Below are 26031 nucleotides of genomic sequence, written 5' to 3' on the forward strand. Positions count from 1 at the left end.
AATATAGTTGTTTTTTCAATTTGGATTTGAATGAACAAATTAGTGAAAAGGTTTTCAAAATTATTGTCGACTTTGGAACTCTCGTTAGACATAAAGTTGAGAATCAAGAAGAATCTCCATCTCAATCAAAACAGCGACGGACGTATGAGAACATTATTTACTTAGAGATACATTAATGATGCTGTAGTATTGCTACTTCCAAAACAAAACTCCTATATTTTAAGTGCTATCTGATCCTTCTGGTACAGTCTTACTGTTAATTGCCTCATTGTATGTCGACATAGTGAATCAACCAATCAGTGTCAATCCAATGGCTGACAATTCAAGCCCAGCAGCAGAGGGAAAACAGCAAACAAAAACAAACCCAGCTGTGCTTGTTGGCTCAAAAAAAAGCGATAATACTTAAGCGGTGAAACAAACCAATTCAGTTTTGCCCTTTCTCAAGTGCTACAGAATATTATGCACTATGTTGGACAGGCATGATTAGATTCAAGTAATTATTTTTTACGCTATTTCAAAATCCGCCTTATTTTTTCTAAAATCTAAGGAACCGTACTGTAATCAATTCACACATTTGAGACTTGTTCCCCTTTGCTGATTGCTTAACAATATTTTTTTTTGTTTTGTCCTCGAGGGCTGCAATTTTGCATCGATTTTCATGTTAGCAGTAATTATTTTTCTGATTTTGGAATTCGATATTCAATTTATCAGTCAGACCTGTTTGTTTATTATTAAAAAGTCGTAAAACACGATTTTATTTGTGCGCCTAAAAAGGCTCTTGACAAGGCAGATTTTGCCCACAATTTGGTTTCTGATGGACAATGAGCTGTTTCCGAATCAAATAAAACAAACAAGTGGACGCAAAAAAAAGATACAAGAAGGTAGGGAGATGTGTTTTAACCAGAGAAGATATCTGTATCCAAAACTGGAAACTTTCAAATATCTCAAAACTGGGATGGCGTTTAGGAGTTCTGGAAGCTCTTTGATTCATATGTTGCCGTCCGTCCACTTTGGCGTTACCTCAGAATTTTTGATGACAGTGAAACAACCAATCAGGCAACGCCAAATGGCATTAAGTGTAAATTTTCACTATAAAATGCAGTAAGTTTGTTGTAAAATCATTTTTCTATTTCTGCAAAGATACGATAGATACGATGCGCTTGCTGGAGTTTTGAAAGCAGCAGCAGAGTAATAGGTGCTAGCAACATCAAGCTGCTCAGTTGTGCGCGGCGGCTGACAATGTGTCAGTGTTGCTCGAGAACTGAGGGTTACTTCGTTACTTTAGTAATACCTAGAGTTTTGCACTTCATTGAATAGTGATGACTGTATCTAACTACTTGATTCGTTTACCAAATTTCTTTATCAGTGACATTGTCAGTCCGAAAAAGTTGATTCGGTCGTACCAGTAATGTTTTTTCATGTGTTAAAAGCGACAAAATATTTCATTCATCACGAAAAGATATTTTGGGGTTAACTTGATGTCCTTCCTATAAGTCAGTGAAGGAAATTGTTTTCTGACTGGAAATGTGTTTGTATAGTGTCTCCACCTAAAAAATTTGTGTGATTGTTCTTGGCTCACAAAATTTTCTGCGACAACCGAAGACAAGTTCTTTTGTTCGAGATGCTCTTTACTTCGTTTTCATTGCTAGTTGGATCAGCACATTTAAAAAATTTGGTTAAAAACAACGTTAAAGAATTTCATATGCTTTTGCAGCTCAAAATTTCTGCCTGATATTGATTGTCTTTTGAACAAAAAAAATGCTTTCAGATCCGGGCTTGTTCTTTGAAATGAATTTCGATTTATTACAAAAAAGTATACATTGCACCGCGCCCAGATATTGATAACTCTATTGTGCTCACTTCAATTCGAAAGTGAATCCAACATGGAGGTTCCATATTGTACGTTTGCACATAAAGTTCCGAACCCGCTCATTCAGTTCTTTGACTTAGTTGTCCACTAAAATCAAAGGCGATAGAAAGTTGCAAAAAATTCTTATAATGTTGATAAACAATGGCTTAGAATTCATATCACTTAGTAGAGTGAATATTGCCACATTAGAGAGCCGATGAGAACTGCCGTTATTAATACTACGGGACACGACAAACAAACAGAATCAAATAACAACAAAAAATATTTCAATCCACAACTCACTGTCTTTCTTGAGAAAATTACACAATAGCATATTAAAAATAGCAACAAATAAAACATGAACTAAACAAATTATTTTGCAAAAAAACAAATCTCATAACAGGTGTGTGTTCTTTCATACCTCCTCTGAAACTATGAAAGTGTAAAGATCTGTCATTGTCAAGAATTTGTCATACTTCTACATAAACAATCGACAACAAAAAAACAAGTAAATTTTGCTGGAAATTGTCGGAGCCATTGAAATCATTATCTATTCGATAAGTACTAAAATACTATCAACGGCGTCCTCTTCATATAACAATGTTATATGTGACCACTGAATATTGAGACAAGATAACAAGTGGACAGAAATAGAACAAAAAGGGCCTGGTTAAAATCAATTTTTAATCGAAAAAAAAATAAATTCAGAGTCATAAAAACGTTAGTTCTCTATCGAAATCATTTAATAACTTAATTTAGTTCTCCAGAAAGGCCATTGAGATTTTCAGAATATGTCGTAAGTCTTAATGCTATCAAAACAAAAGTGATTTACTTTTTCTCATGCTGATAACAGCTTCTGTTTGAACAGCTTTAGATTATTTTTTGTTACAAGAAGAAAGCGTGACAACATGATGAAGGGGCGGATATCACAGCGTGTAAAACGAAAGTTTATCTCCGATAATTCAATATGTGGTCTATTGTATCAGCTTTGGTTGTTTTTTGTAAAGAGCTTAGAAAAAATTTTGTTCAATCTTTTAAAATATAGTTATATTGCGTGCCAAGGGCTGTTATTTACCAGATAAGTGAGCTGAAAGTTGTACGTAGTAATACATAAAAGCTTTTGTTTAACAGCTTAGTTAAATATCTCAACTGTCTTCTACATATAAAACTAGGAAGCTATCTACATAGTAAATTGGGCCTTAGCTTATGGCCAGAATTCTCCAAGAATAAGTACCGTAAAAATTGAAGTCCGATTCTGAAAGCATGCTCTTTGATAACTATTTTCTGTTCATGCTTGGAAAAATCTGATTTACTTTTGGCTTCTGGTATTTAAACAAAAAATATTAAATTGATGCGAAGGGGGGGGGGGTTATTACATTAAAAGGCTGGTCTCAACCAAACGTTGATTATTATACACAGTCAAAATACTGCATGGCGTGTGTTAATTCATTTAAAGTCGGCTAAAACTTTCAAAACAAAATCTATAGAAAGAACGCAGAAATTTTTTCACTCCTTTAAAGTGTAGTTTAGATTTTGCCAAGATGTGACTAAATTGCTGTTCATAAGTTGGTCTCTAATTTATCTATAGTTATTTGTTTATTGTTTAGCAGCCAAGTTTTAATATCTCACCTCGTACAAATTTAAGTTATAGAGAGCTACAATGGCTGAATCAAAGAGTCAGAGCAATGTTACTTTTTCGTATGTTAACGCTGGGAAGTTGAGTAACATTGAGGAATGGAATCCCACTTCGAAAATAAGGAAATGGCTTCTCATGGGTGCCAGCGATCCCCCACAAAACATCATTATATCTTACAGAAGGGAGCGTTCGTCTCCAAGGGACCAAAATCAGGAAAGTTTCTCCATGGAAATTTGCTCGATCTTCACAACATGGAGAGGGCAGTTAATGCTAACTTGTATAGCAGTGTCAAGACCCTGCAGATAACAAAATCGGAGGCCACTGGTCACATTCGCAAGTTCTTTGAGTATTGCAAAGCGAATGATTTCAAACCTATGCTCTACTACACTGGTCATGGCGAAGAGAACACAGGCAACTGGTGCTTCAGTGACGGCAAACTCGGTTTCGAAGACATTCTGAATATCATTCCTGCGGGGATGGAGAACCCTACTATTATTTGCGATACTTGCTACAGTGGTAGATGGGCATATGCTGTGCTGAACTTCAGAGGGAAAGTCTCTATTGCTTGTCGGCCTGTGGTCCCAATGAGACAGCTTTTGACAGCCGTTTGTTCTTTTCCTCATTATGACACATTTGCTCCACATCTAACCAATCAAACTTTTGTGAGGCCGGTGTGCTTAATGCGAAAAGTGCTCTTTACTTTGAATGAATGAAAATATTTAGCTCAGAGCATGTCAAAACTGAGCCAAAGACTTCATTGTGACTTCTTTTTATTGACTCCCTTTGAACTCTATACTTCTCTTCTAAAACTCAATTTCTCGAGTTCTAAAAGAGAGTTCTAAACGTTACTATTGAATTGAGAAAATGTCACGAATCAGGCTAAAGGGAATTGAGTTATTTTGTCTGGTCAAGCCATTCACATTTCTAAGTACGACTGAGTAGATCCGAAAAAGAAACACCGAAAAAGAAGTGAAGACGGAAAAACTTAGCAGAGTTTATTTTTTAATCTTTGAAAGCACTTGGTATATTAAATTATATAAGGTAGTTTTGTTGCAGAAAAGGGCGGAGAATTGACTCTACATAACAAACAACGACCACAAGCTTCCCGGAGGGCAACTAAGTCGGATTCCACGTTTAGGTGGTAAGCAAATGAAAAACGAATCAACCGATGAGAAGACTTTGAGAAAGAAGCGAATGAAAGCTCAAGCTGCGGTCATGGCAAACTGCATGCTTGCAATAGGCTTCGGATTATCGCCTCTGGCCCCTGCCGTAGGCCCCCTTCTGGCCTCTACAGCTGCTCTCTCCGTGATAGAGCAGCTCAAAATTATAGATCGAATTGAGCAAGGAGAATAATTCTGATAGTGAGTCTTTACCAATTTAAACAATGAATTAACAAACAATAGAAATCGAGAATTATCCTAACAGAATTCGCCTTCAGACGCAGCATTACTCAGATGCATAAATGTGTACAAAAAATGAAATTTGAATTGAATTTATGATTTAAAAACCTTTTGTGTGAACTGCTGTAGAATAAAATTTTTGGTAAGAGTATTTCGACTCAACCTGTTTAAAGTTGAATTTCGATTCAAGTAAAAAGTTGCATCACAATTGAATTTTTTTGTAGATCAGCTATCTGAATTGTTTTCAGTTTATAAATACAGATAATTATTGGCCTTAAAATTTTCCTTCAAACCTATTTTTTTCCAAACTGCAGTTTTCGTCCATGAAAAACCGAGGATTCAACTCTCTCTGGTGGTTTTCATGATCAGATAATCATCTGCTTTAATAATGTGTTGCAGCAATGCTTTGTTGCAAAAAAATCAAAAAACAAATGCAGTAAAGCAACCAGAAGGATTGGTTTCAATTTCAACTGAAGCGCTGAGGTTTTTTTGTTCCGTCAAAACCTGTTAATCAATTTTTAAGGAAAAAGACAAAAAATTATTTACATAACGAATAAAAAAATACGAATAGTATTTTTTATGTTGAATTACCGTTATAAAAAGTTTTCTTAAAGTTGAGTTCACAATCTAAATATATAGCGTTTAATGAAAAAAGTGTAGTTTAAGCTATTTTTTTTAACTGACTGATTGTTATAAATTGTTTAAGCAAAATTCATTCTTAGGGTGACAACGTATCATTGAATTCATCATTTTCTAGAACTTTACGAACGGTTGTGAGAAACAATGAAATGCGCATTTTGTAGTGAAAATCTTTGCTAATCAGTCTTTCGCAAATTTTGGTTCAATGAGTGGAAACTTTTCATATTAAATTGCTAGTATTTTACGGAATCCGAAAATTATAGGCTGGGAAAGTCCTATAGTGAAACTCAGTTTCCTTCCCAGCTATTGTTCGCATTCGTGGCACTTTCTTTGCCCGGTAAAATTAACGACTTTTGATTTCTGTCTCTTCATCACTCATTTTGTTTTCTTCGAGTTTTAAGTTTTTGTCCTCCAATACTCAGCGGTTATGTTTTTGCTATTTTTGAAATCGACTAACGAAACATTACAAAAAACAAAACACTCAAAATGCCGTATGACTTCAAGGGAAATATTGATGTTTTGTATAAATCAAACAAAAAACTGTTAGTCTTTTGTTGGGGAAAAGGCCTTTGTACTAAAGTAATGCTTATGTTGAATACTTAGCTTAACTAAGATAAGTATTCAAATTACATCATTCTAAAAATAGAATGATGCAATTATCTGAACATTTCATATTGCGTAAAATGTCCGTTCAGCCAAACGGACATTTTACCGTCCAGCCAGCAGGACGGGAATTATCCCGTTCTGAGAACTATATATAGCAAAACAAAAATTACAACTTTGAGAAATTAAGAATTAACAACTCAGAGAAACTGAGAAATTAATATCTCCAAATTGAGAAAAGTAATCTCAAAACAAAAGTAATTCAAAGAAGAATTGCTAAACATTCCTCAGCTATTACAACAAAGGAATAGTTAGAGGTGTTCTTCAAATCAGTACTTATCTAAAAGAGAGATAAATAGTTGCTGATAAGTTAATAACGTTTTTACAAATATTCCGATCCTTTCCCTTTTTACAAGTCAGATTTAATAACTCTAAGTGCAACTCTTATAATCATACCATTAGTGCTGAAAATTATCTATGTTAAACTTTTACATATCATATACAAATCTTATAACTAGAAAAATTAGTCAAATTTACATATTTAAATCCTTAAGTAATTTCATGAGATTTATCAGGCTTAGAAAGATAGCGTATACTAGGAGTAATACCATCGAGTCAGAAGTTGAAGTTTAGACTTCGCACCCATACCCCTCTAGTATAAACTGGTGCGACCAGTGAGCAACGCATAAATATTTCTGTCTTTTAAGCAAAAAATATAATAACAAAACAAATCTAACATAATGTCATCAGGAGGAAGCCGAGTAGTACAGCTCCTTCAACCGGCTCCGGTAGTACAGGCACAACAACTGTAAGTTTTGGATCAGGCAGCACTACTACAGTAACAAGAACAATAATTGATACCCCCTCTCTCATCCTAATATGTCACTTGTCACTTTCTCGGGAAATGACCCTTGACAAAATGCAAGTGATTTCTGGAACTCCGTTGAACAGAAAACAAACTTCTCCTTAGGTACAACGTTACCGACAGACCCCACTGCATTAACAAATCACCAAAATAGACGCAAAGCGCCATTTGGATCACTACTAACAGAGAGTGCATTAGAGTGGTACAATACTATAGACCCCACAAGAAATCTTGACCAAATTAAAGGAGATTTCATAAAAAGATTCACTGATAGCCGTGATCAATTTAAGTATCGGCTAGAAGTGGAAGGTGCCACCAGACAAGAAGGGCAACTAATTAAAAATTATTTCCACCGAATTAGGCATGCTGTTGATAGAGGATGGCCTGAAACAATACCCGCACGATTAACTGACCCTGGGTAGAAGATCAAAACCAACAAATAGAATACTCTGACCAAACAATAATTACACCGATGCTATCACAGATTTCTTTCCTTTAAACTTCTAAAGTCTCCGAAAGTTAGTACAAATAGCAATCCAAAATCTAGGATTTACCAAAATATGTACTATTTCAACACCGGAGACATAAAAAAGAATAGTGGATTAGAAATTGAATACTTAATCGACCCAGGCTCGACGTGTACTATAATGAATTACCCCAAATTTTTAGAAATGCAAAAATTGAACCCTAGCATGAGGATTTTTTCAGCAATGAATATCACAAAGTCCTATAATCGATCACAAATTCGTATGCTAGGCCATACTACAGTAACATCATACTTTGACACTGAGGGAAAGTATGAAACTGACTGTAAAGTATGGGTTACACAAGAAGGAACGTCTAACTTGATTGGTGTTGATTTCTGTCATACTTTCTTTAAAGCTCTGTATTTCGATATTCCTGCTGTAGAATTAAAAGAACACACAAGGAGTAATCAGTTATGGAACACTGAATAATGAAAAGCAGTATCCACAAGTATCAGAAATAGAAGCAATAATCTTGTTCCAGTCACTTTACATACAGGAAAGATCTAACTATTTGTACAAACACCAAAACACTGATTTATGTTACCTCAAAGGCACTTCTTTTCTACCGCACAAAAATACAGTAAAAACAGAACTAGTGTTTATTAACACAGTCTGTACACAAAAAGAGAAAAAATTACCAATACTAATAGAAAACCACAAAAATCCCCTATTACACTTAATAAAGGTATTATCGGGTACGCTGTATGTGATCTAGTTTTAAGTCGTGATACGCGCAAATTCAACATGCGTGATTGTAGTGAGTTCGCATACTCAGTATTAAATAAGTATGAAGACCTAGATAATTATTTTATGCTCAGTACAGTTGCTAGCTCAGTACAAAAGGCTGAGTCGAATGAGTCCGATAGTTGCATAAACTATATTAACCACGAAGAACAGTCAAAATTCAATAGTAGAATGGTCCCCCTTACAGAAGAAACTCAGAAATTAACTAGTTGTTTTGTCAGAAATTAACTAGTTGTATCCCCAGCTATCCGGTAATTGCACATATACCCGGACAGAAAAAAAAATACTAAATATAACCGACGAAGATTTTAGTATTAACGACGCAAGTGACGATATAGAACAGACATGTAGTGCAAAATACAATATTGCCGACTCGTTCAGGTATTGACGACAAATAAACCAAATCAGAAAAATGTCTTCAGAAAATGTATCTACAGAAAGCCTTAACGATCACACATATGAAGAAATACCCGAAGAGGTACATGCTGTAGATGACGGTCTTGACAATGAAGTTGCATAAATTATATTAACCACGAAGAACAGTCAATATTCAATAGTAGTATGGCTTTTGTACATACAATTTCTAAAGACTGCGCTATGAACAAAGGTTTTGCACTCATGTTGTGTAGAAAGTTCCACGACCCGAGAGAACATTATAAGTGGCAAGTAGAAGTGAACGATCGTGACGGAAATACAATAAACCAAAATGTATTACAATACATTGCTCCTAGTCTCGGACACCAGATCTTTAGTCTAATAACTAAAGAAAAATATAATAGTAAACCGACTAATGAAAGTATTACAACCGCACTATTCGAACTTCGCAATACACTTCTAATGCAGAACATTAGATGCATAGCTATGCCAAAAATTGCATGTGGATTAGACAAAATGGACTGGTCTCAGATATCTGCATTGCTAATCAATGTATTTAATTCTTCGGGAATTAAAATATATGTTTATGTGAGTAAAGCCGAAATTAGTCAAATGCCGTCCTCTGCACAATACACAGATGAAAGCATCGAAGAGATATTTGGAATTGTAGGCGATGAAATTGTGAACAAATGCAAAAGTGATGCTGAAGTAGCAACTGATTTCTCAAATGATGCAAAAACATTATGCAAGCCCAATAACACTGAACAATTCCCAAAGTTCAGAACAACTGAACAAAACCACTTCATTATTCATGAAGTTGTTCAAGAAGGAGGACTTGATACACGACCAAAAGATGCAAGTAAAAACTATGCACACTATATCGAGTACCTTAAAAAGTTTGATTTCACACAGAGTGATCTTACGGACGATGAATTCAGAGTGCTCCTAAAAGCTCTACTAGATGATGAGGATGTATACTCCCATCACAAGTATGATATCGGGCGCACGAAACAGAAATTTCATATACCTCTTAAAAAGGATTGCGAATTTAAAAAGCAACGTCCAAGCAAAGTTCCCCTAAATTTGCGTGACAAGTTAGAAGCGTTAATGGACGAATTAATACGAGCCGGAATTATACGCGAGCTATATGAGAACGACGATTTGAATAGCTGGTTTGTAAATCCAATCATTATATTGCCTAAGAACGACAATGTAAAACTTGTAATCGATGCTCGCTACCTCAACTCAATTACGGATACAAGTAACTCAAGCTGGCAGCTCGAGCCACTGCAAGTTTTAATGACCCGAGTAAATGGAACATATTTTACAAGTAGTGATTTGTCGTGCACTTATCATCAAGTCCCCTTTACAGAAGAAACTCAGAAATTAACTAGTTTTATTGTAGGTGGACGTCAATATACCTATCAAGTCAGATTTTACGGCTTAAAGCCGCTTCCGAACTTCTTTAGTAAACTTATGCGTTATGCAATTGGACCACTCATAAAGAAAAAGCCAGCAATTATTTATATTGACGATACACTACTACAAGCATAAGATAAACAAGAAATGTTCACAGTAATACGTGAATATCATGCACTACTGAGTAAAGCAAATTTGAAAGCTGCGCCGGATAAAACAAAATTCTTCTTATGAAAACGAAATTTCTCGGGCATGTAATATCAAAAGGGACACTGAGCCCAATAACTTCACGCAATGCCGATATACAAAATTTGAAAACGCCAGAATCGAAAACCGACGTCCTCAGCGTGTTAGAGGCGATGGGATTTTATGCAAATTATGTTCTAAACTATCATATTGACGCAAAACCGCTATATGATTTAGTCAACAACAAAGCGAATTTCGAATGGCTGGATAGCCACAAACAAGTATTCGATAATTTGAAAGCAAAATTTGCACACGATATTTCCGTCGCTATCCCCAACCCAAAAAATCCCTTTCATATACATGCTGACTTCTCAGACTTAGGAACTGGTAGTATATTAATACAACAGTTCCCCGAAGGGAAACGAATTTTTTCTGCAAACTTCCGTGTATTCGATAAAGCAGAGCAGAAAATGTCCCCACGGCATAGAGAACTGTGCAGAATAATATCAGCATTACAAACTTACGAGTTCTACATTATAGTCTCCCTCTATCCAATATATCTATTTTGCGATCAAAGATCTATGCTATTCCTCTTGTCTTGCTGCGGACAATTATCACATAGATTCTTTAAGTATCAAGTCGTAATTACTAAATTTTAAAAGCTAAAGACAATAAACACTGAAGGTAAAAACCTTGCTTTCCCCGACTTACTTAGTAGACAAGTCCCGCAAGAAGAAGCGAGAAAGTTCCAAATTGAACACAAAACAGTCCCAAAGGACATTCGCTTCTAAACATCGGATTATAAACCGATAAATTATTCAATACTACACTGTGACAAAAAGAAAGCACCCCCAAATACTAGCTATCCGGTAATTCCACATATACCTGGACAGAAAAAGAAAATACTAAAAATAACCGACGAAGATTATAGTATTAACGATGCAAGTGACGATATAGAATAGACATGTAGTGCAATATACAATATTGCCGACTCGTTCAGGTATGGACGACAATTAAGCCAAATCAGAAAAATGTCCGCGGAAAAATTATCTGCAGAAAGCCTTAACGATCACACATATGAAGAACTACCCGAAGAGGTACATGCAGTTGATGACGGTCTTGACGATGAAGACTGGTTAGAATTGCAAAAAGGAAATGTAGATATATCTTTAATACAAGAATAAGAACAAGCGAAGGAGGAATACAAGCAACGTACGCATAAGTGTGACATTGTAGAACCGACGACTCTGCATACAGAAATTGTTAAAGCATCTTGTAAAGACTTACTACAAAAGTTAACAGAGTTTACTAAACGAACTCAACTAGACACAGATACAATTCTGCGCGAATAAATTCCGGTTTTACAAATTCTTCGTCAATGGATAAAGGCAGGCAAAGAACCGCCGAGCACAAGTACAATTAAGCATTGTGGAGGACTACTTGCATACAAAAATATATTTAATCTTCTACTACTCGAGGAACAATATGACTTACTATGTTACAATAAACCAGACGAGAACGGTTTATACGATACAAAAATATGTGTTCCTTTATCGCTATTAATGAAGTGCTTTGAGTTAGCACATAATAATCCGCTAAGTGGGCATCGTGGAGACACATGTACATTTAACAACATTAGTAGATTCTTTTTTTGGCCCGGAATGAACAAATGGGTTACAATGCTAGTACATGATTGCTTGGATTGCCAAAAGAATAAACCACAAAGACATGATCTGAACGAAGCACCCCTAGAACAGTGGGGAGATTTAGAAGCAATCCCATTTCACACAATACACATAGACCACAGGGGCCATTTAGGCCTTGTAGTAACCAGAAGAAATTTTGTCTAGTTATAGTAGATAGTTTTCTCGTTTTATACAAGTGTACCCATCAAAAACCGCTGATGCACCAGAAACTGTTAAATTATTAGAAAAATACAATACACGATTCGGAATCCCCCAACAAATAGTACATGACAACAGTACTGCATTTTTGACTAATGATTTTGTGCACTGGACGCACGAATTCGGAATTACATTAAAACCACGGACCTCATACTCACCATGGACAAATGGCAAGGTTGAAGTACAAAATAAAAACCTAGCAAATTATTTGCGCAGTTTTATTAACGACACCGGATCGAACTGGGCCAGCCTTACTAAAAAATTTGCCTTTGCGCATAATACTGCAATAAATTACAGTACAGGATATACTCCGTACGAGATAGTTTCGGTATTAAACCGCAAATTCCAATTTCCTTTAAGCTTGGCTTACTACGGGACAATAGACGGAATTGTATTTCAGAGTATTTTAAAGACCTTCCCCTACACACTCACTGTGAAAACTCTTGTGAGAACGAGAAAGAAGATAAACCTTTACAAAATCGGCTGTCTAGTACTATACTACAACGCGAAAATGAATTCAAAAGTATATATAGTAAAACGTATACTCGCTGTCGTCAAATTACAAACTAAGCACACGAGTATAGGAATAGATTTAAATTGGGTGAACCAATCAAAATCGGTCGTAAAGTTTTACTAGAGAATCGCGCTAAAAGATTATTGAAATCCAAAAAGCTACTAGAGTTACGCTCTGGACCAGATACTGTTACTAAACAAATTACTAACACTACGTATGAAGTTGTTCACGAAACAACTGAACAAAAGAAAGTAGTGCATAGAAACCACTTAGTAGAATACTTTCCTAAAGAACAGGAAATAGACAAGTTAGTACAAGACTATAGTACTAACTATGATGATTCACAGGACTACTATGATAGGTTCAACCAGTAATCAATAAATAGATTCAATCACCAAACAATTGATAAACCGGAATATATGCGGTGGCCTATTATTAACAACGCAAATAATCAGGCTGAACAAATAACATCACCGCAACCAGTTGAATACTCAACTACTGTTGACACGTGCCAGAGTGCGCCTAACAGCCCATCCAAAACAAATAAAAATGATAATGACAGTACACTACATATCAGGAATTTGTTTAGCCCCCAAAGTAGTTCACAAAGTACTACGTCCAATTCTCATACATTTAGCTCTATCATTAGTTCAACCCTCATCCAGTAAAAACCAAAGCTAATCCTAACCCAAATTATTCTGATGTCAGACCGCAGAGAGCACGGACTGAACCTAAACGCTATGGAAATACAATTTCAGATTTAATTCCAAAAGTTCAAAAGAAATTATTCTTTTATACAAAGTTGTTAATAAATTATACGAAATTATAAAAACAAAATATACAAATTACCAAAATATTTAATCCGAAATTTACAAAAATTATAATAATCGAGCCCTAGCAACTTTAATTAGTTTAATGAACCATCGGGTAAGAGTAAAATCTCTAAAGAGAAGCCCGTGCCCCAAGACAACAGCCAACCCATATAGTTGCTGAGCAGCTCTTGCTGTCTCAGGGGTCCACCACACTCGCCAATGCTCGAACACATAGTTCATCATTTCTTCTTGGCACTCAGGGTTAGGTGCTGTTAGCTTACGCTCAACCTAAAAAATTGAAAATTTTTTTATATATACCCCACTATATTCCCAAAAATAACTGTAACTCCAAAAATATACCTCTTGCCGCAACCAACATTTGAGGTATTGCACTGTAGTAGGACATATCTTAGCATATCTTAATAAATTTCTGTCTTTATTATCCATACAATATTCCTGCGCAACCCGCAGAGAATAAAATTCCTCTTCAGAGAGGACAATTCGAGTTGATAAATATTGCTCAGAGAGGAAAAATTTCATCTCTCTGGCATCCAACTCCAAATCTAAGCACTCGAAGGCAGAATAATTTGCCTCTTTAAAAAAAATTTAAAATAGTTCTGTTCGTTTTTCTTAGAGTTAGACTAAAATTACACCAAGAATATTTCCCTATTTATACAGGAATAGAAATACACACCAACCAGTTAAACTTCTTATTCACTCTGTCTTCACGGACAACCCTCAATCAACCAATCATAATTGAGTGTTCCGCCAGTTGCGCGGATAATAATCCGCTCTCAATAAATTATGTAAATATACTAATCAACAAAATGACAAAATGCCGTTGGAACAATTAGCCAATCAGGGCTCAGTATTTTGCCATCCGCACGGACGGCCAAATTGCCATTGAGAAAACTATAAACTCTCAACCACACTGAACCAATTCATTCTTCTGAATCTCTCGTATACAACCCACATCTACATATTCTCATCTACAAAAAATCCACAATTCATTTTTAAAAATGAATTCAGAAATTGAATCTCTGTTCCCCGAGGAGGGAGAGGTTATCGAAACCCAAAAATCCCAGAAGAAATTTCACTGAGGTAAATCTTTTGCTCTTTCCTTTTCTGTTTCGTCTGTTTTGCAAAAAACAAACATATTGATAAAATCACAAAGTTATTTGTGCCGGCAACTTTCATTTTATATATCCCTCATGCAAATTGTGAGAAACCAAACACCAAAATTTTAACAAATCTAAACGCCGCTCACCATCAATTGTAAGCAAAAACTGCAACATCATTAAAAGTCGCTCACTACGATTGTTCACTTATGGACTCAAACAAAATATACTCACTAAACAAAGTGGCTCCTTGTAAAATTGAACCCAAAATTTTCAAATTTCAAAAGTCAAGAGAAAAATTTTGAACCGTTTCTTTAGAGGAAAATTAGAAGCTACTATGTGTAGAGCAAGCCACCAAAGCATTAGGTGGTATTGCGGCCTTTTCGACGCTTTTGGAATTGATGCAAAACGTAGCACAATTACCGCAGACGCAGATTTAACTCCAGAACAGTGTAGGCAGGCTAGATTAACTAATAAGTTAAGTATTAACGGAAAAGAAGTTCCGATTAAATTAAATGTAAGAACAACTTACATAAAAAATTCCGGTCCCAATATTGGACAAAATCCAAACGAATGTGACAATTCTGGCTGGATAATTCACGATACGTTTGAAACATATATGCAGGATTCAACTTTAAATGTTAACCTGCGGGGAGGTTCAGTAAATAACTGGCAAAATATTCCCATGCCTTGCATATTATCAGAAGGAGGTTGTCAAAGTACTTCAGCCGAGCCCCATGCTTATAGCTGGAAGAAACAAGATAATTGCTTGTTCGCTGTAAGAGAACAATTTGAAGGCAAAATGATAAATATAGGAGATAATTATTATATCTCTAAAGAATCAGAGAAAGAACAAAGCTTTCTATTTCAAAAGTTCAAAAGGCCTCAACCACTGTGCAATAGCAATAATATAGTTTATCCGTCACCATACGACACTCTATATGTTGAATTTACAGGCGGATTTAATGTGATTAATATGAATTACTAAACTTCCGGACAGTTCAATAAGTTTGCTTAACATCTCCCGAACTGAGATAGATTAAGAGGCGCATTTGAATACTAAATTCGACTATTATCAATACACTAATTTCCGAAGGCTACAACTCTCTGATATAGATACTATACAACAAATTTGTGAACTAGAACGTTCAATTAAAATTAGACAACTGGCATATTTGCGTCTCAGCCCTAAGCTGGCTGGTTTTCTGTTAAAAAATAACAGATCTATGTTTCTAGAGACAAACGGCAATATAGCCTGGCTCTATCACTGTCCAAAATTTTATTCGCCTTTACAAGTAATGGAGACCTGTTATGATAGGCTACCCGTGTTATATAAAATTAAAGTTTGTTTTATCGATCCGGTTAGCAGGCAAACCTTTACTACTGCTAAACACAACCATGTAACAACAAACAAAAGAATCTTTTCAACTAGATATTGAAAATGATAACTCTTGTATCGAATTAACTCCAAGTATAACACAAGTCACTGGGCAAGCTTTATTTGCACCCAGCAATCAGAAACACAAAATGGTTTCAATGAAATTTAAAATCGGACAGAAAGTTTTTTTTCATGTCAAAGAAGACATGATTGCATTTTGGAACGAAATGAAAAGACGCAGCGTCTTTCATTCCGAAATGAAAGACGCAGCGCAAGAGTTTTCTCGTGAATTAGTTGAGATTCAAAATAATAAAATCCAGCCTAGTGGTTGTACAAAAACAATATATATAGATTCTCTAATCTCGTCACAATTCTTACACAACCGGTATATAAAAGCCTTCGGCCGAGTACACTATTATTTGGAGCAATGCGGAATCACTTTCGCTGTATTCCTTTTTGTGAAATTTATAATCGACATTGTAGTTTGCATCATTCGAGCACTACAAATACACAAAATTACAGGAGCCTCAGTGAGTTTTGGAAAAGTAATACTATCAGCCACTTTTAGTATACTTTTCCAGTCCATAGTGACTTCGGTATTTTGTCCTACCGAAGAAAGAGACGACTCAGAACATTTAGTACAAGCCCCAACTTATAAAGAGCCGACTATAAACATACACCCTCCTACAAAAAGTTAGCTACAGGCAATTAGACAAGAGAGAGAAAATCAATCTAGCAATGATGATTTCCCCACCTCTCCAGTGTAATTAAATCTAATTAATTACATCTATAAATAACCTTTCGTTTAAAAAATTTTTTTGAGAACATAGCACTAGATGACAACAACTTTCTTCTTCCAGAATTTGAGAAACTCTTAGAAGATCAGCTTCCATTGGAACTCCCTACCGACATTATAGAACAATATCTACTGACAACAGTGGAAACGCAACTACATGTGCAACAAGATATTGAACAACCATCAGAGCAAACTCAACAACAACCACAACCCGGACCATCGCAGCTCCAACCACCAGTGGCAGCAGTCCTGCCCAAACCACTAGCAATACAAGACAAGATTCGTCGTCAAATGAAGACAGAGCAGCTTGTATGTAACCCAGCTTCAAAGGACACCCGAAATATGACATGAGCATGAATTATAAGCTCCAGAACCATGCTAACCTGTATAAACTCGTGTCCCACAACCCCAAAAGTAAAACTTATCGCGCAAAGAACTTAGGGATTGACAAAAATTTTGTCAGTCCCGTTCTATCTTCTGACTGCTAATTTAGAAAACTCTGAAGACAGTTACATCCGTAACCTCGAGCAGAGTTTTCTAAAGGAAAGACACCAGAACTTTCAACTCCAGCAGCGCAACGACAGCCTGCTGCGCGAACTACGTGGATATCGTAATGGAGACTTTCGAGGCAACGAACATTTTTCGCCTCTTTGAGCTGGGAAGAAAAAGAAAAAACTTGTTTTCATCTATAATCTGTAAACCTTAACATTTATATCTGTAAAATTTTTTATTTCTTGCGTACCTTTTTATTGATGCTATGATTTTCATTTCACCCCCACTAGGAACCGGGTTGGGATGTACTAAAGTAATGCTTATGTTGAATACTTAGCTTAACTAAGCTAAGTATTCAAATTACATCATTCTAAGAATAGAATGATGCAATTAGCTGAACCACTCATATTGCGTAAAATGTCCGTTCAGCCAAACGGACATTTTACCGTTCAGCCAGCAGGACGGGAATTATCCCGTTCTGAGAACTATATATAGCAAAACAAAAATTACAACTTTGAGAAATTAAGAATTAACAACTCAGAGAAACTGAGAATTTAATATCTCCAAATTTAGAAAAGTAATCTCAAAACAAAATTAATTCAGAAAAGAATTGCTAAACATTCCTCAGCTATTACAACAAAGGAATAGTTCGAGGTGTTCTTCAAATCAGTACTTATCTAAAAGAGAGATAAATAGTTAGTGATAAGTTGTTGGGTTATGGACGTTCGCAAGCCGAATAAAAAGCGTTTTTAACTAAGTAAAAGAATTAATTTCTCAAAAGTGAGAGAATAACAAAAAGATGTTTTACAGTAGAATTTAGAGATTTACAGGAGAGATCTGATTATGAGATCAAGATGGTGATTTGAATTTGGGTATGAAAAAGGACTCAAAAATCAGCTGTATATATGCGCATTATCAGTGTGAAAAATGCAAGATACAAAACTAATCTTAGCACCGTGATTTATAGTGGGGGTCGCAAGGGTTACCCAATATGGTTTGCTTCTGCAAATCAGTCGCAAAGGGAACCATAAATGGAATGCATTTGCACTTTTCTAAGAATTCATTCACACTTCCGGAGATATCATCATCATTTAATACATGCTGGGAAGATTTTACATCACTTAATCTAACTCTAATAATAGTTATCTAGATTCACCAATTTGAACCGAATATTGATTCTCAGCACCATTTCTTGACGATTCATTTAAATAATTTCTTTGATCGAAGTCATATTGCTCGTCTTTCTAATCTGGTAAGTCAAACTTTCTTTCTAATTCTCACTAAGTTTAAGACTATAGTTTGATCGATATTCTAACACCCCCACTCAGACTTGAGCTCATTGCGTAGAGTCTGTTCCCATCAAATCTGCTCTGAATGTTTCCACTTTCGAAACGGGTAAGGACTTTGTGAAGATGTCCGCTGCCATTTTGTCTGTAGGGACGTAATGAATTGAAATAGTCCCATCCTCCGTCTTGTCTCGGATGAAGTGAAACTTTGTTTCGATGTGCTTGCTCCTTTTGTGCATGACTGGGTTTTGACAGAGTCTGATACAACTTTGGTTGTCTTCTCCAATTGCTATTGGACGATTCTGTTGGATGCCAAATTGCTCTAGAAGTTGTTTCAGGTAGAGTGCTTCCTTAACTGCTGCTGCCATGCCCTGATATTCTGCTTCTGATGAAGAAAGAGCAACTGTGGCCTGCTTCTTGACACCCCAGCTGAGTGCTGCGCCACGTCCGTTGAGCTTGAAGTAATAGCCCGTCGTTGATTTTCTGTCGTTCACGTCTCCAGACCAGTCTGCATCACTTTCCCCCACTAAATCATAACTAGCCTCTTTTGTGTAAGAAAGTTTTAAACCTTTTGAACCTTTCAAAGTTTGCTTTGATCCATTTGAAACCGCTCAAGAATTGTTTCTATGTAGCGTTCTTGGTCGACTGTGACTTTGCTTTCTTCTCGTCTGATTTTTAGACCCAGAAACCAGTGTAGTCTTCCTCTGTCTTCCATGTGAAAGGTTGCTTCTAGTGCCTTCTTGACATCAGAGACCACTGTCATACTTCTTGATGCTACTATGATGTCGTCAACCCAGACCAAGATGAAGATGTGATCCTCTGCCTCTGATCTTGCGAACAAGCAGTGATCGTTCCGGCTTCTAGTGAACCCCTGTCTCAGTAGGAAGTTTGCTAGCTCTTTGTACCAGTTGTTGTTAGCAGCCTGTTTCAAACCATAAATTGATTTATTTAATCGACATACTAAGTTCTCCCCATCTGATCCGCGTTTTACAAACTCCTGTGGCTGTTCCAGATACACTTCTTCCTCGATTGGTGAGTGCAGGAAAGCAGTCTTGACATCAAATTGGTGCATCACATGGCCCTGCTTCGCTGATAGCTGAAGTAAAATCCTGAATGTCTCCGGCTTACAGGTAGGCGCAAAAGTCTCAAAGTAGTCCAGTCCTTCCACTTGTTTGAAGCCTTTTGCCACATAGCGCGCTTTGTATTTGTCCACTTGACCACTGGGTCCCAATTTCACTTTGTAGACCCATTTGGCCGGTATGAAGTCCCTGTCTGTGGGTGGTCTCACTAGGTTCCAAGTCTCGTTGTCTTGGAGTTTCTTGACCTCGTCCTTCATTGCCCGGTGCCACTGTTCCCAATCGTCACCTTGCTTGGCTTCGTAGACTGTTTTGGGTTCCACACAGTTGCCCTAAGTCACAACAAGATGGGTTCTGACTTCTCCAAAAAATTGCGGAACATTCCTTGCTCGTGTCCCTTGTCTGGGCTCTGCTCTGTCCGCGTGTTCCAGTGCGTCTTCATTGAAACCAACTGTCTCTAACTGTGAGAAGTCTTCTGTGTCACTGTCTTCCAGTGACTCTGAGTCTGTGTGACTCCCTCTTGTTGCAGTAGATCCTTCATTTAGTGCTGTTTCTCCAACATCCGAGGCCTCTTGTCTCAGTGTTGTTTCTTGAGTATTCACGCTCCCTGCGTCATGCCACTCCTCCTTTTTTGCAGTAGATGTGTCCTGTCGTTCTCTGTTGTCATCGTCTTGATGACCATCATCTGGGTGCCAGATTCCCTGTTCCGACCTATCATATAGTAGGTCAGCCGTTTCTTTGTTGTCAGGGATTGAACCCAATTCAGACTCCTTGATGATCACATCTCGAACTGCCATCACCTTGCGTGTGTTGGGTATGTACACCAGGTATCCGTTTTCGCCTTCAGTGTAACCCACAAACTTTCCTTCCAGTGCCTTCGGTTCAAGTTTGCTGACTTCTCTGTCCCTCTTCCTCATGAAGACTGTGCAACCAAAAATAGATAATTTACTAATTGGAAGCTTAGGTTTTACACCTCTCATCAGCTCTGCTGGGCATTTTTCTTCTCCTCGTCTCACAACCAAGTTTCTGATCCTTGCTGCGGGAAGAATTGCTGCTCCCCACATCATCTTGGGAAGTCCTGAGTCAATGAGCAAACATCTTGCCATCTCCAGCAGTGTCCTATTGCACCTCTCAGCTAACCCATTCTGTTGAGGCGTCTCTGGTATGGTCTTCTCCTGTAGAATGCCTGCATATAAACAGTACGTCTTGGACTGCTCTGAGAGAAACTCTTTCGCATTGTCTTGCCTCAGCTTCTTGGGCGTCCCCACACTGAGAACAAATTTCTTCAGGCTGGCCAGTGCTTCACTCTTTGCCTTAAGCGAGTCCACAAACACAAATTTCGTGTACTGGTCTGCAAACACAATGCAGAACCGGAACCCTGACAGTGACTCTACTCTGAAAGGTCCCATCACGTCTGTGAACACCCTCTCCAGCTTCTCTTCTGCTTGGGTCTCTGCCACTCTTGGTACTGGAGTCTTTGTGATCTTGGCCAATGCACACACATTGCATACATCATCGAGTTCCCCCACTGTCTCTGGTGCATTCCTGACCACATCCGCTTGATTCAAATGACCCAATCGTCTGTGCCATTTCCTTGCACTGTCAAGTTTCACGCTGTTGGAACTCATCTTGAACTCTAGAACGCTGCAGGGTAAGTAAAACAAATTATTTTCTTGTGTTAGTTTTACCCGAGTTCCCTTCTGGAGTTTCATGCAGCTGTTTCCTCTCTCGAAAATGAATCTATGTCCCCACTCCGTGCATTTTCAGACTGATAGGAGGTTTGAAGAATAGTCAGGCACACACAGAACATTTTTGAGTTCGCATTGGAATTCCCCTTTGTTTGTGGGTATGCTGATCCTCACACAGCCTCTGCCCACCACTCTGGAAGCCTCTCCGTTGGGATTTCTGACCACTGATTGAATGGGCACAAAGTCCAGGAACGCATCGATGTTCGTCACTATGTGATCTGTACAACCACTGTCCACTAGCATGCCTGCTGTCTTCCAATGGGTAAGAGCTGCGCAGCATTCCTCGTCTGGTGTAGCCAATGTTGGACCCATTGCCACTGACTCATGTTTGCCTCCATCTCTTTGTCTCTTGCATGCCCTGTCTAAGTGACCCTTCTCACCACACTTGCTGCATTGTGCTGTCTCCTTCTTCCTGCAGTCCTTGGCAAAGTGTCCAGGGATCCCACACACAAAGCAGTTCCTTTCTTGGGTCCCTTCTTGAAGTCACGCTTCACTGCCAGTGCCACTGAACCACTTTGTCCCTTGTGTCTCTGCACCGTGCTCTCATGAAAATTCTGCAGTCTTTTCCTCAACTCTGTGAAGTTCGATGCCGGGTTGAAGCTTTCCTATATAACAAAACTTTCATACCTCATTGGCAGACCATTGAGGACCAAGGCGTTGAAGAGGGTCTCTGAGACTGCATCAGTCGAGCAAGCCGCAGTCGAGCAAGCTGTGCCACTGAAGTCACCACTGTCGGCGTCTCCACACTCTGAAATCTCTCTTGCAAAAGCTTCCAAGCCTTTGCTCAATCTCCATTGCCATCATCTCCCACACAGTCATGTCTCATCAGCATGAGGGTTGTTGCATCTAGAGTCAGTGCCAGATGGCACCACACATTGTTCCGCTTCTCCCTGATGTCTGCAACTTCCTTCTCATATGCATCCTTCAGCATATTGTGGTTCTTGTTCTCATCATTGGTTGCCCCATTGGCCAGTGGCGCAGGCTCATTGGGTTGCTCCTCTGTCCCCAGTAATGATTTGTAGAGTCCCTTCGTTTGCATCATCGCCGCAAATCTTGTGCTCCTGATTGGAAAGTCTTGTGCCTTTCCTGTGTAGGTCAGCAGCTTCACTGTCTGTTGATCCATTGAAGTTTGAGCAGGCAAAACAGTTGTGAAAAGATAAGGTACTAAGCAGAAAAGGATCATGACTGTCAACAACAAATTGGTTTTGTTTTGGAAATCAACTTTATGACTTAGAAAATTGCTGGGCCCATAACCTGTTGGGTTATGGACTTTCGCAAGCGGAATAAAAAGCGTTTTTAACTAAGTTAAAGAGATAATTTCTCAAAAATGAGAGAATAACAAAATGATGTTTTACAGTAGAATTTAGAGATTTACAGGAGAGATCTGATTATTAGATCAAGATGGTGATTTGAATTTGGGGATGAAAAAGGACTCAAAAATCAGCTGTATATATACCCATTATCAGTGTGAAAAATTCAAGATACAAAACTAATCGTAGCACCGTGATTTATGGTGGGGGTCGCAAGGGTTACCCAATATGGTTTGCTTCTGCAAATCAGTCGCAATGGGAACCATAAATGGAATGCAATTGCACTTTTCTAAGATTTCATTCGCACTTCCGGAGATATCATCATCATTTAATACATGCTGGGAAGATTTTACATCACTTAATCTAACTCTAATAATAGTTATCTAGATTCACCAATTTGAACAGAATATTGATTCTCAGCACCATTTCTTGACGATTCATTTATATAATTTCTTCGATCGAAGTCATATTGCTTGTTTTTCTAATCTGGTGAGTAAAACTTTCTTTCTAATTCTCACTAAGTTTAAGACTATAGTTTGATCGATATTCTAACATAAGTTAATAACGTTTTTACAAATATTCCGATCCTTTCCCTTTTTACAAGTTAGATTTAATAACTCTAAGTGCAACTCTTATAATCATACCATTAGTGCTGTAAATTATCTATGTAAAACTTTTGAAAATCAAATACAAATCTTATAACTAGAATAATTAGTCAAATTTACATAGTTAAATCCTTAAGTAATTTCATGAGACGTATCAGGCTTAGAAAGATAGCGTATACTAGGAGTAAGACGATCGAGTCAGGCGTTTAAGTTTAAACTTCCCACCCATTCCCCTCTAGTATACCTTAAAGTACCTACGTAACGAATCGAATTTTTTGGATAGGCATTTTTTGCATGTTAAAAATTTTTTAAAAAAAAAACGTGGAATACAGCAAAGTTTTGTTATCAAAGTCTAAATTTTCGTGTGAAAAGTTTGATGGTGAAGATAATTTACTCTGGTAAATAAAACGTTTTAAAGCTATGTAAAATTATGCAGAACCCTGCAGCCAGATTATTGATTTCCTTACAACACATGCCTGATTGCCTATCTTGTGTATAAACTTTAGTATCTTCTAGTATCTTTATTTGATACTTCAGAGCTCAAATTAATGTTTTTCAAAAAAAAGTTTTTCAACCGAACTTTCATGCATTAAAAATGACTTCGATTTTAACAAACTTTTCACCTTACAGCTCATAATACAAACGGGCCGCTCCAACTGACTTTTATTTTACCTCGCCCTGCCCCTCCGAAAAACGAAAACCTATCTAGCATCCTTTGATGTACAATGACAGGAACAATTGAATACGCATGAAAAACGTAACATTGCAAGTCAGCCAGTTGCCCGGGTCGAGATTTGGTGGTGAATTATTATAAGAAATGCGGTGAAATGAGGTTAAAAAATTGTTTGACGGCTTATTTCTTACATCTTTTTGCGGTGTATGCGGTGAATCGCTGTGAAGTATTTTTTCATTGATGCCGCAAATTTTTTTCGCCGCCTCTAGCAGTGAAAAAAATAATTCACCGCTACAGAGAACGCCGTGAAAAACATACTGTTAATCTAAGCGGTGGAAAAACTCACCGCTACCGAGAACGCGGTAAAAATAATTTATTCACCATGATTTTCACCAATTTTATCACCGCATTTTACCGCGTTTCTTACGAAAATTTACTCTACACTCCATCAATTCCCGGCTGAAGATTTCTACCTGAATCAGCACTTTCAGCTGATTTTATTGTCAAACCAGGCACCATCAGACAGCTCACTACAGAAAATCTTCTTCAGCAATATTTTTTTCACAATTGAGCTATTTTCACTGAATATTTTAGTAAAGCAAAACCCCCAATTTTTATCAATTTCCAATTTGAACTTCTACCCAACAACGGTACCGTTGTTTTCTTTTTTAAAAAAAAATCGAAAGGCTCTATCAACCAATAATCAAATCGAACAATATTCAAAACTAGCAATATAAATTAGGACAATTCGTTTGTAAAACAAACTTCGAAATTCAAAATGAGACAAATTCAAAGTGTACCAATTTTTATTTTAAAAAAGTCTGCGAAATTGACGCATCGGTATAGTTGTCGGCTTGTGGGACAGATGAGCAAACATCCGATGATGTTTGCTCTGAGATTGTTTTCCCGGAGGTTCTATCTGAAGTACTTGAACTAGTCGAGCTGAGGATGGCTGCTTACGTGCAGAAAAAAATGGAATCTATAAAATAATACACGCAATCTGATCAGATATGGATAAATTGGTGAGGTTAAATCAAATTTGTATTGCTGCCTAAGCTGATAATAATTAAAACCATTCATCTTCATCATGAAAAAACTGAACAAAGTTCAATTAAGAGCACTCCAGGTATAATCAAAAGCTTTTTTAATGAGGTTCTCTTCAAACTCCCACCCTCTTTTTCAAAAATAACGGAGCAGCATTTGGCTCTGATTTTTCTAAATATCAATTTTTGGTGATGCAAGTACAAAGAGAATATTTTAGTTTTGTTCAAACATTCTGTACGCCAAAACCATCCGTTATCAGACCAAAAAGGACGAAAAGGCAATGCTCACTTTTGTTTTGATTGAGTAGACCAAAATTTATCCGCAGAATAAATATCACTGGATAAGTTTCTCACATAAAAAGTGTCAAGACACAAAATTGCAGTTTTTAGACACAAAAAACGAAGAAATTTCGTTGCGCGGGCTGTTTTTTGTGCTCAGTGCAGATCTCTTGTTCTCTAAAGTACTTTTTTTGATTTTCGTATAAGTGAGACGATGGCGGTTCGCTGACATTTTTCTCCCTGCTGCGGATCATCAATTAAAAGGGCAGTTTCAACTTTTCAAAAGGACAGTTAAATTAGAATTGACTGAGGCAGATTTCAACCATCTAACACAATGAAAAATGAAAAACAGATTCCCAAAACAACAATCTCCAGGAGCAGCATAAAGCTTGCTTGGAGCAATCCCAACAATTTTTTTCAAATACTAATTCTTTAAACAATCTGTCATCAAAGAGTCTCGTTGATTAATATTTCAAAAATTTGTGAAGCCAATGCAATAATAAATATTGATCGTTGAGTAACTGAATTCAATTATATCTGCATCTCGCCTACCGATAAAGAGAATTTACGCGTCTATCTCGAGTTGTAAAAGAAGACACAGTACCAAGATTAAAGATTAAAAGATGAAAAGAGAAGGATTATATTTTGAGCAGTAAAAATTACTCAACTCCTGCGCATATGAACAGATAAAACTTCAGCGGTGCCATTATAAACAAAGGCTTTTGTGCAATAATTGCGGTGGGTGAAAGATTAG

General features: G+C 37.1%; 2 protein-coding genes across 4 annotated transcripts in view; both read left to right on the top strand.

The window, feature by feature from the left end:
- Positions 1-26031, top strand: part of LOC142343854 (glutamine--fructose-6-phosphate aminotransferase [isomerizing] 2-like) — a 404375-nt gene that overhangs the window by 159935 nt on the left and 218409 nt on the right. The gene's annotated exons all lie outside the window — the stretch shown is intronic.
- LOC142352511 (uncharacterized) lies at positions 3343-4992 on the top strand. 2 transcript variants are annotated; one of them, XM_075404866.1, is made up of 2 exons: positions 3343-4090; positions 4542-4992. In XM_075404866.1, exons 1-2 carry the CDS (start codon positions 3584-3586, stop codon positions 4557-4559), a joined length of 525 nt encoding a protein of 174 aa, XP_075260981.1. In that variant the 5' UTR covers positions 3343-3583; the 3' UTR covers positions 4560-4992. The 2 variants fall into 2 exon arrangements, with proteins under 2 accessions (XP_075260981.1, XP_075260982.1); XM_075404867.1 differs by having other exon boundaries at positions 4624-4992.

Source organism: Convolutriloba macropyga, chromosome 1 (assembly GCF_964194025.1).
Source record: "Convolutriloba macropyga chromosome 1, txConMacr16.3, whole genome shotgun sequence".
Lineage (NCBI taxonomy): Eukaryota > Metazoa > Xenacoelomorpha > Acoela > Convolutidae > Convolutriloba > Convolutriloba macropyga.